The sequence below is a fragment of the Cucumis melo genome, chromosome 11 (genome assembly GCF_025177605.1).
Source record: "Cucumis melo cultivar AY chromosome 11, USDA_Cmelo_AY_1.0, whole genome shotgun sequence".
Taxonomy (NCBI): Eukaryota; Viridiplantae; Streptophyta; class Magnoliopsida; order Cucurbitales; family Cucurbitaceae; genus Cucumis; species Cucumis melo.
The window spans coordinates 443,416-454,293 of record NC_066867.1 but is presented as its reverse complement, the minus strand read 5'-3'; the positions used below and the strand labels follow the sequence as shown (position 1 = coordinate 454,293).

Here is a 10,878-nt window from a genome sequence, read left to right as displayed (position 1 = left end):
AAAATATGAAAATAAGGGCTGAAGTTTTGCCACCAAAACCAACCAACAGCCATGGGTTCTACAACTGCAAGGCTACTGATTCCCCATCTTCTTTTTCCCTCTTCTTCGTCTTCTTCTTCTTCTTCTTCTTCTTCTTCTTCTCACAATCCATCAACCAACCCTCACACCAAATCTTCAAAACCCCTTTCATTTCCCAACCATAATTCATTACCAACCAGGCGTTTGTTGCTCTTCTCCCTCCCCATAGCCACTGCCTTTCTTCTCCCAATTCCGAACAATCCAATTCAACCCAGTTCTTCCTTTGCTGTGGAGAGCTTTGACCCTGTCAGCCGTTCCGAGAAAGAAGCCAGTGCCGCCATTTCACGAAGAGTATCTGAAGCTGTGGAGCTTCTCGATAAAGGCAGGGAGTTGCAAGCTCTTGGTGATTTCAATCAAGCTCTTCTCTACTTCACTCAGGTTTGTACTAATTTTGCATCTTCGAATTCGTAGATTTAACGTCAAGTCCTGATTTGGCCGATAGTTTAAACAATGATAAGTTATAGAATGTTGAGGATTGATGCTTAGCTGAATTTTTCCATTCTTTAGAGCCACCTAAGTTTTAGATGTAAAGTTCTTGTGATAGACATCGTGTAATCAGATAGCAAATTGGTTTTTTTCCGAAAACAAATTAACAGGAAATCTTTCAGAAAAATTAATATGCTCTGGAATGTTGTTAGCTAATTATGTTATTGTATCTATCAATCTCAAATATATGCATATTAAATTAGTAGTAACAACAAGGAGAGAGATTGCACAAAGGATATCAACAAAAAAGAAACCTTTTAGGAAATTCTGCATGCAGGATCTGGTGCATAAAGTAAGGCATATTATCCACAAATGATTTATTTATTTGACTTTATAGATAATTCCCCAATGTATTTTGGCGATCCATTGGGATGTTCTCGGTCTTTTCCACCCACATTTGATGTGGTTCTGCGATTTACCTAGTTGGAATTTTCAAGTCTTAAGCATACCGATAGGTTTTCAGCTGAACGGATTAAATCATTTCACACAAAATGTCCAAATCATGAAGATTTGTGGACAGGGTATTTATTTCTTTTTTGTTTTCAGATAAGTTGTCTGTAAGGAACTTTCTTGTAAGACATAAGATCCATATATTTTTTAAGGCAGTTCTATGAATGGAATTTTAGGGACCCGTCAATGTATATTATTTTGAAAAGAGTAACCAAATGAGCTCATTTGGGTGTGGTTTGTTAGATTCATATGTTCTAATTTTGAGTCACTTAACTTAACAATACAGTTTTGTCACTATCCAGATAGAAGCATGAGAAAATAATTATGTTTTTCATTTTTAATCGTGTTTGAGACTAGGATCCGCGGTGGATCATTATATTACTGATCTTCAGGAATTTTCACTGCTTCAATTTGGATTTCTGTAGGCTTCAAAACATGCAACATGAAATTACTTTCTGATTTCTAAACACCCGTCGCATTGACAAAAATTCTATAGCTTCTAAATTCTGAGTGTTGTCCTGAGGTTCAGATAGAGGGCGGCAAAACTTTGATTATAAACTTTTTTATTATTTATTTTGCTGAAGAGAACTCAAAACGAAAAGTGTTTAGCATGTGGCGAGAAGACTTTTGATTACTTTCCCTTTGAAGCTCATATTCAATCTGCACGCCTCTATTATTTGAGAGAAATTAGTTAATTATTCATTTATCTGTCAAGTCAACGTATTTTGAGTTTTCTTATTAAAGATTTGATTTTAGTTCTTGTCTAATTTCAGGTAATTGATAAATATAAAGATTTTGCTTTCTCGGACTATGCCCGAGTAGGCAGAGCGTTGGCCCTGTACGAGATTGGTGACCGAGAAGAAGCAATTGCAGAGATGGAGGATGTTTCCATATCATTGAAGGGATATCCAGGTACTTGAATAAATTTTGCACAAATTTTGGGTTCTAGACCTACAGATTGAAGAGGGTATGACGTAGATGCAGTGCAACAACAGTTTTAGCTAGAGAAAGAGACTTTATCATACAGTATACAAGTACTTGAGAATATATATATATATATATATTTTAAATAGTTCTTCAAACAATTTTCCTGAGGTAAAAGTTGAGTTAAATTATATGTTTAGTTCATAAACTTTGAGGTTTGTGTTTATTTACTTATTCAACTTTCAAAAGTCTCCCTAAACAACTTTCCAAATGAGAAATTCAAAATTCTTAAAAATTAATTGGTATTGTAGATATAAAACTTTGAAAGTTTAGGGACGAAGTAGGGGTCAATATTTTAATTTAACCGAAATTTTATAATAATTTATTCAATTGAAGGTCAAAATTACACCTACGTTTGAGGTTAAATAGGATGATAGTGAGAGTTTAAGATGAAAATGGATGCATATTGTTTAGAGTTAAAAGTAGATGGATGATTAAGGCTATGATGGCATAATTGAATCGTGCCAAGGAGCATGGATGCAACGCAAATAACCATAGATATGGGTCATGGATATGTTACCAACATAATGAATGCCATTTTAAAAAAAGTCAATAGTATGCACAGGACAACTTTATACATTCATGGGTTCGAGGTATGCAAAATTTATTTATTTTTATGTTATATATCTATTTGTGTCTATTTAGGATGCCAAACAAGTGTTTGATGCATGTCTAACAAATGTTGACTAGTATTTACTTTGTACAATTACTGTCAAATGCATTTATTGTAGTTACAAGAGTTCTATACTTGTATTCTTTCTCTATAATTTCCAGGTGGGGTTGGATTTTGTAAAACACCATTAAATGTAGATTGAAATTCTGACTGCTCTCTCGAAGCTATGTATAGCAAGCCACCTAGAACCTAAAAGATCATAGTGTTTAACAGTAGTACTCGACAGTTGGTGTCTTTTCTTTTCTCTTACATTATGTGGCCATAATGAATCATGTGTAGTACATAGTACTTACTAGCATTAATGTACCGGTATATTGTTTTGCAGAAGTGCATGCGGCATTGGCTGCAGCTTTATACGTGGATAAGCATGCTGCATTGCTGGCTGAAAATCAATTCACCATTGCAACCTTGCTTGATCCTCACTATGTGGATATCTCGTATGTGAAAGAAACAAAGCACTGGCCTCCTAGTTTGATCAGTTCTTTGCAACATTTCTTAACACTTTCTTAGACATTTGTAATAAAATATATATACAGTTTCTGTCATAAAAAACTCAATTCCTTGTTTTGTAAGTGCACAAAATGTATTACACTTTAAACATCCATGTAATTATTAGTAGAAATATAGTTTATATTTAGTCTCCTAGCCCCTTTGACTTGTAATATGAATTCATTTCTTCATTTTAACTTACCTAATGCTCATCCTCATTCATGTTCTTAGTCTATTCAATGCACCTTTATTGAAGGAGGATACATTGAATATGATGGCTGCTAGTGAATATGATGGCTGCTAGTTTTATACCATTGGATATAAGTAAGTGAAATTATAAAACATTTTTCGTATTGGAATCTTGAATCTACGTCAACTTCATTCATGTTTGTGTTATTGAACTAATCCTAGAAATTGGAGAGAAACTTTGAACACTTGGGCTGGATAATGGAGTTATCAAAATTGTCCTTAATTAACTAAGGTTGATTGACATCTACAAAGAAAATGGAGGTCACCATTTAGGAAGGCTTTTCTTTCACGCTGAAAAGTCTTTGCTGTGACTGCACTGATTTTTGTACTTTTAGTGCTTTCATATTAACTTTTTAAATGGTGAGACCACAATACTTTGTCCTAGAGTAACTATAGGTCTTTAGTGGGTCCTCATATTAATAAAAAAAATTGCTCTTTTATGACCATTCTGGTGTTCATAAAATGCGTTCACACATGGAAATTTTCTCACTTCTTCAAGAAAGATCACAGAAAATATTTTGCCACAAGTAACTTTTAGTTTGTATAACCACATCTTTCAAATCAGCCTTCTCTTTCTGATTTTTCAATTATTTATAGTTTTGATGGTTTTTTTTGGCAAGGAAAAGTCCCATCAGAAGTACCTGCCAGTAATTGCAACTATTATAGAAAGATGCTGGGGATTCAGAATTCTGATGTGCTCTCATTCAAGCTAAATGCCATTGCTGACAGGCAAGCAGGGAAGTGCTTCCAGCAAATTGAGTGGGCCATCAAGCATGTGCTTTGCCCTTGCCTTTCTAAATCATATGTAAATCTCTGCAGTTACTCATACTATTATTAAGTTGTAAAGTATTGGACACTTGTCATGATTATTAATAAGTTGTATCATGACATTTACAGGCTTTCAATTCTGATGCTCCTATTGGACATGGGAGACTTATTCACACATCACAATGGCTGTGATTTTGCCTCAGGTTCACTTAATCCAATCTGCTTTATTGATTTTCTTTTATCAAATCAAATCCTACCAAAATTTGGATTGTGAATATTTGATTGATGAGAAAGCTATGTATATTATAATAAGAGTTTTTCCAATCTGAATATAATGATGCTGAAATGCATTTGCATGTGATTGAAAATCTCCAATGAGTGAATTTTTTCTATACCTGATGGTGTACACTACTAGATATTTCTTCTATAGCCAATCAATTTTGCTGGCTATAATGTAAAGATTCACATTTGAAAGGAAAAAAAAAAAGGTCCCAAAAGGGTTGAGGGATAGAATATTATTATCACACATTACATATTCCTTTTGTCCTCAACCCACTTGGATCTAAGAAGCTTGAGTAGGATTCTTGCCTTTGTTTTGGTTTTTGCACAACACTGACTTTGCAGAAGCAGAAGTAATTGACTCAAAACTCCACCTCTAATGGCCTTTTCTCTTGCTTCTACTGAATCATAACATAAAATTATAAGTGAACTAACAGCACTTTCACTGCCTCCATGATCTGATACTCTAAAAACCATCTTCACAATTACATTTACACCATCTGGATTATTTACCACTTCCTCTTTTGCACTTCTTAATACCAAAAGTTTCTCAATTGCTGCCATTGCTTCTCGTGCAGAGCTTCTTTCTCTTTGTTGAGCATTAGAAATGTATGAAATAAGTCCAGTAACCGCACCTTCCACAACCAAATTGTTGATGTTTTGTTCCAAGTTACTTAGTGAACATATGGCTTTGGTTGCTGCATCAGATGCCTCTGAGTTATGGTGTAGAAGTTGCACAATTTCTCGTAAAAGCTCCGTTGTGTTTCCGAGTAAAACACTAAGATCTTTAGTTTCAACTGAAGATGAAATTGCCTGAACCAAATGACACAAACTGATCTTGATCATGGAAGTGCCATTACTGAACAAAACCATGAACCGTGATAGTTTTGACTCATCCATTAGCACATTTAGGGGCTGTATCTGTTCAAGTGAAACCATAGCAACCATAAAACTAAGCGCTTGCTCTACAAATTCCTGATATTCTTGTGATAGTTTGGCTTCTTCTTGCCCAAAAATTAATTCCAAAAGCACTGACAAGAACCCAATTTGGATCAAACAAGAATTACGAGAAGGAAACTCTTCACATAAAATCCTAACTCTTTGAAGAACTTGTAGCTTGTATTCATAAGAAAACTCATCAGATTCAAGTTTGATTCTCAAAGCAGCCATAGAATCAATAGTAGAAACACATTGAGGGTTTATTTGGTCACTCATCTGAAGCCACTGACAAATCAAATGACGAAGAGTATTATTAGGAACAAAAGAAGGATCCTGAAGCTTCTGCATTGTAACAGGACATGTAAGATTCCCTGATGCCAACCACTTCTCAATGCTTGATCTTTCATAAGTTTGTCCTGTGCAAAGAGTGACAGGATCCTTAAACAAATCAAGACTTATTGGACATCTAAACAAGTGAGGGATGGTCTCATGATCATCAGCTTCTTTCATGGAGAAGAAAAAGAATAAAACTAATTACAAAAACCAGAGAAACAAGAGAGTTAGAATCCCTATTAGAAATTTGGTAAAAAGAGAGAGATGGAAATGAAATCTTTGAGAGAAGTGGAATGATAAAAAAGGAAGATACGGTGGGAAAGTTTTTCAAAAGAAAGAGAAAAAAGGGAGACGATTGAGTTCTTAAAGGCTTTTCTTTTCAAGTGTTAAAAGAAGAACAACAGTGTGATATTTGAGGATAGGAAAATGGAGACCCCAAAAGCTAAAAGGCATAAAGAGAGATGAAAAACTGGTATAGAAATGGGAATCAGATGGTGTAAAGTTGGATTTAGAAAGCAAAAAAAGCTGAAGGAAAGAAAAGTAGGCAAAACATTAAGACTTAAACAGTGAGTTTCTATGGGGGGAAAAGTACTGATTTTGGTCTGAGCTAATGCTGCTTCACACTGGCAGATGTAACGAAAGAAAAAAGGAAGATAAAGAGTATAGATGAGAAGAGAGGGACAAAATAGAGGTTAATCCTAGTGAGAGAGATGAACAAAGTAAAATGATATGGAAGAAGTATGATAAAAATTGGTCCCCATTACTCTAATATAGAATTCAGTCAAAGTGACCCACCATCAAATAATAATAATTATTATCGTTTTGAAGTTTGAATCAACCCTCATAATAAGAAAAAGTGGGGAAAAAAGGAGAAAAATAATGGGTCTAATTCCTTGTGACAGAGAGAGAGAGAGAGAGAGAGAGAGAGAGAGAGAGAGAGAGAGAGAGAGAGTTTTGACTAAGAATTGTTTTTATTCCTTGAGATATAGATAGAGAGAGAGTTTGACTGTGCAATGTGTTAATGGTAATCACAATTAGATTTTGATGAGAAATCAGATCTCAATTATGATTATAAATACTCATACCAATCATATAATGCAAATCCAAACTGGATAATTCTCTAATATGTGTACTAATAAAGGTGGCCTTTTCTTTTCCCCTATATTGATAAGTATTTGTTTTTTGTTATCTACCTTTAACATGTTTTAAAATTCAAACCAGAACTTGAATTATATATATATATATATATAGATAGATAGATTTTAAAATTTTGGTTTTATTTTTAGAATTTGGATATGAATTAGGAAGAAATATGACCACCGTAAAGAGTTGTATGGAAATAGACCTAAAATTTCACCTGCATTGCAAACACATATAATGGGCTAATAATATACCTAAAACACAATAGAAAACTCAATTTACTCAACTTTTAATCGCAATAATTTATTTCTAATTAATAATTGTATCCATTTAAATTTTATAATTTATATTATATATGAGTAATTTGTTTCAATTTTCACTCAATTTTATTTAAAATATGACGTAATCTATCTCTAACCAAGTAAAGAAAACTAAGAAAGATTAACAAAGTTTCTCAAATTTCTTGAAAATCACTGCCATCTATTTAGATCCATGAATTGAAAACAAAATTTTAAATAAAAATCTAAATAAATTAACTTATAAAAATTGAGAGCATAAATTGATAGATATAACTATGGTTAATTAGTATAAAGTTAAAAAAGTTTTAACTAAACTAATACAATTAAGTCAAAGTTTAAAAGTATAGATCAAAATTTTGTTAGTCCCTCTGGAAGGCCATTGTTAAATGCGCAACATCATTCAAGTAATTAATCCACTTAGAGTCCATTGTTTTTGTTTTCCCTTTTTGTTAAGTATACAAGTCTTCAACAATGGAATTCCATCCCAAACTAAGAACCTTTTTGTAATAAAAGAGGCCAAATTTAATTTGTTCACGTAAAGTGTTACTAAAAAAAGTCACTCAATTTTATATTATAAATAAATAGAATGAATGGAAACTACCAAATTATAAATTTCTCGTGAATTATACCTAATTATGGTTTCAAACATCACAATTTACAAATTCAAAGAAAAACTTTATATCTATAGTCTTGTATATCAATCTAATTAATAAAATTTATAGCTTAGCTTACAAGTTTACTTTAGCAAGACTTTCACATTTTCAAATTTTATGTGAAGTTGATCTTTGAACATTAAAATTAAGGGACTTGATATTCAATATACAAAATTAAAAGTCATGATATGTACATAATATGGTCATAGTTGTACAATCCATAAAACATGTCATATATTTGAATAATTAAATGGTCAAAGATGGTGACAATGATGACGAACTAAAGTTGATTCAATGAACATGATATTTTTATATGTTTATTCATGTTAATACGATGAAAATTGTTGAACATGAACAAAATTTCAAATGTAACATATATTTATGATTTAGACTAGTGAGTAATGAATGAAATGAAAAAAAGATTATAACTTCTAGAATAAGATATAGTTTAGAATCAATAAAACAAAAACGATAAAAAAACGTTGGTTGAGTTAGGTCATATTTTGAATAGTAGTGTTGAAAGGATGGAAAGGGGATGATGTTTAAGATTGAATGCATATGCACACACACCCACCATATTTATTTGAAGTGTGCCGGCCAAGGGCATCATCACAAAGACAAATTAATTCTATCATCTTTGACCTTTTGACTCTCAAACATATACACCAAACTTCCCCACCTCACTTCCTAATGTTTAGTCTATTTTTTGGCAATAGTGTGTGTTATGGGGATGATATCCATTCCCCATTATAAAGGGAGAGGCTGATTCCACATTCTCTCTATAGTCCCACTTTAGTTCTATCATATGACTTTCAAGTGTGGATCAAATTTAGGTATTTGTGTGATTATATTCCCACCTTATAATATTGTGTCATTTCATCAAATTATTTATTATGAGCTTAGAGTTATTCGTGCGTTTTTGTTGCAACTTTGTTAGTAGTTTCTTTAGGTAAGCATGAGTTTTGGGTTGTTTTTCATTTTTATTTTTCTTTTGCATTCTACTCTAATATACAATTTGTAACCAGAAATAGAAAACATTTGTTGACCAATGTTTTTAAATATGTGTTGAATTTTAATTTATGTTTTTTTATTCACCTTTGAAATGTATTAATATCGTTGAATATGCAAATACATAAGATTAAGCTAAGAATTCATCGGTGGTTGAGTAAGAAACTACATATGGATGTGTACAAAAGCAACAATTTCTCTAACTTCGTAATATTGCACAAAAGTATATATCTAAAAGTTGTAGTTGCAAAGTATATAGAACACCATAAGAATGATACAAAAAATATTCTGTTCAAGATGAAGAAGGATTCATCGGTTTTCTCAACAAGAAACTCACAATGCTAAAATAGTTTATTATATAACATGATTGAAAATGTATAAATGGTTAGAAAAGATTTTTTTTCTAAATTTTATTCTCTAATTCAATTTTACGAGGAATTTTTTTTCTCTCTATAGATACTATGCATTATTTTTTGTTTTAAGATTTTGTAGAGATCGATGAAACATATTACAAATATTGGGACATGTTTGGATTTGACCAAGAAAAAAATATTTTTTAAAAAAAGTCATTTTTATTCGTATACTTTATATATATAATTACATTTTTCTTTGACATACTCAAAGTGGTTGATAAAAATCAAACAAAAAGTTGTGAATTAAATTAAAGCATTGGCAATGGTTAAGTAAGTAAACAAGTATCTATAAGAGGTAAAGGACAAGTTCATTTCTTTTTCAATAATTATTTTTTTTACACCCAATTCCTTTTTGTTTTATTTTCTTTATAAAAAAAAAGAAAATATTCAAATGTCAAAAAGGATAGTCAAGAATATTTAAGCTTTAATGTTCCCTCAAGATTAGGTAAGTTTGGCCAAAAGATATTGGAAGAGAGAGAGAGAGAGAGAGAGAGAGAGAGAGAGAGAGAGAGAGAGAGAGAGAGAGAGACATATCCAAAGCCACAAAAAAAGACAAATAAATGAGCAAAATACACAATCTATTCAAAATAATAATTTTTATTCTTTTATTTTTTTTTTCTCTTTGAAAAGGAATTAAGAAAATGAACTTTGAACATAATCTTGTCGGCTTCTTCAATAGTTTTAAATTACACTATTAATTCTTTTTAAAACAACTATTAATTAATAATCTTTTTATTAGACTTTTATCTAATTGAAAAAAAAAATCTTTTATTGGACTTTGATGTCTATATTTATATATTTTAAAATGTTTCCTTCTTCTTTTCTCGACCAATAATTATCGGAGATAATAAACAACTAGAAATGCAAACAAAAAATCTTATATGTGATTGTGGATATATATATATATAAATATAAGCAATTGTATGCATCAGTATGAGACTTCTACTTATGGTAATGATTTGTAAAGTTTAACATATATAGGGATGTTCAAGTATTAATATAATGATCCGATGTTTTAAGATAAGTCGTAAAAAATTGTATATTTCACAAGTTTTTTCCCTAGGTAACCACTTTAGGTCATTTTTTCAAGGGGTATTACCGATAATTTCTAAATAACTCCTTTATTCTTTTAGTTTTAGTGTAAATTCAAGTTTTAATTTCTTGACCAAAATGAACTTAGTTCAACAATAATTAACATGACTTTCTATCTTAGAGATGTGAGACGTTCGAATCTCTCAACCCTCAATTGTTATACTAAAAAAAAGTTTCAATTACTTATGTATATATTCGAAATAAATCAATTCGCTTTCGTGCTCCAATTACTTTTATACATTTAGCAGTATTAATACGAAGTGATTAAAACTTTAATGGAATTAGTTGCGTAAAAGTTTATTTTGAACTATTTGTGATAAATTGTTCGATCAATATATGAATTTTGGAATTGATTACTTATAAATTAATTATTTTACCGACAAATAATTGTAAGTAATGCCCTAGAACAAAATTTATAGATTAGTCCCATTTTGAAGTTAGGTTTGATGCATATTCTAATATACTCCTTGTTGAAACTCATGGAGGTCATCATTTTTACTTCATGATATGCTATAATAAAACATGGGTGAGAAAAGAGAAAATAA

The 10,878-nt window shown here is 31.3% G+C and overlaps 3 protein-coding genes across 4 annotated transcripts; 2 read left to right on the top strand and 1 right to left on the bottom strand.

Moving 5' to 3' along the window:
• On the top strand, positions 1-3,316 carry LOC103499627 (uncharacterized). 2 transcript variants are annotated; one of them, XM_008462664.3, is made up of 3 exons: positions 1-456; positions 1,788-1,926; positions 2,997-3,316. In XM_008462664.3, the coding sequence occupies exons 1-3, from the start codon at positions 52-54 to the stop codon at positions 3,179-3,181; spliced, it is 729 nt and encodes a 242-aa protein (XP_008460886.2). In that variant the 5' UTR covers positions 1-51; the 3' UTR covers positions 3,182-3,316. The 2 variants fall into 2 exon arrangements, with proteins under 2 accessions (XP_008460886.2, XP_050947602.1); XM_051091645.1 differs by lacking the exon at positions 2,997-3,316 and adding an exon at positions 2,773-2,963 and having other exon boundaries at positions 2-456.
• A 132-nt stretch (positions 3,317-3,448) lies between these two features.
• Positions 3,449-4,571, top strand: LOC127151704 (uncharacterized). Its single transcript, XM_051091646.1, has 3 exons — positions 3,449-3,936; positions 4,030-4,214; positions 4,307-4,571. The coding sequence occupies exons 1-3, from the start codon at positions 3,849-3,851 to the stop codon at positions 4,367-4,369; spliced, it is 336 nt and encodes a 111-aa protein (XP_050947603.1). The 5' UTR covers positions 3,449-3,848; the 3' UTR covers positions 4,370-4,571.
• Positions 4,572-4,705: 134 nt separating this feature from the next.
• LOC103499628 (U-box domain-containing protein 26-like) lies at positions 4,706-5,905 on the bottom strand. Its single transcript, XM_008462665.2, has one exon. The coding sequence runs from the start codon at positions 5,903-5,905 to the stop codon at positions 4,706-4,708; it is 1,200 nt and encodes a 399-aa protein (XP_008460887.1).
• Positions 5,906-10,878: the final 4,973 nt, after the last annotated feature.

Excerpts from the sequence above, each read along its gene's own strand:
- LOC103499627 (XM_008462664.3), top strand. The coding sequence starts at position 52 with ATGGGTTCTACAACTGCAAGGCTACTGATTCCCCATCTTCTTTTTCCC. Across the intron at positions 457-1,787 it reads CTCTTCTCTACTTCACTCAG|GTAATTGATAAATATAAAGA; the intron begins GTTTGTACTAAT and ends GTCTAATTTCAG. Across the intron at positions 1,927-2,996 it reads ATCATTGAAGGGATATCCAG|AAGTGCATGCGGCATTGGCT; the intron begins GTACTTGAATAA and ends ATTGTTTTGCAG.
- LOC127151704 (XM_051091646.1), top strand. The coding sequence starts at position 3,849 with ATGACCATTCTGGTGTTCATAAAATGCGTTCACACATGGAAATTTTCT. Across the intron at positions 3,937-4,029 it reads CAGAAAATATTTTGCCACAA|GAAAAGTCCCATCAGAAGTA; the intron begins GTAACTTTTAGT and ends TTTTTTGGCAAG. Across the intron at positions 4,215-4,306 it reads CTTGCCTTTCTAAATCATAT|GCTTTCAATTCTGATGCTCC; the intron begins GTAAATCTCTGC and ends TGACATTTACAG.
- LOC103499628 (XM_008462665.2), bottom strand. The coding sequence starts at position 5,905 with ATGAAAGAAGCTGATGATCATGAGACCATCCCTCACTTGTTTAGATGT.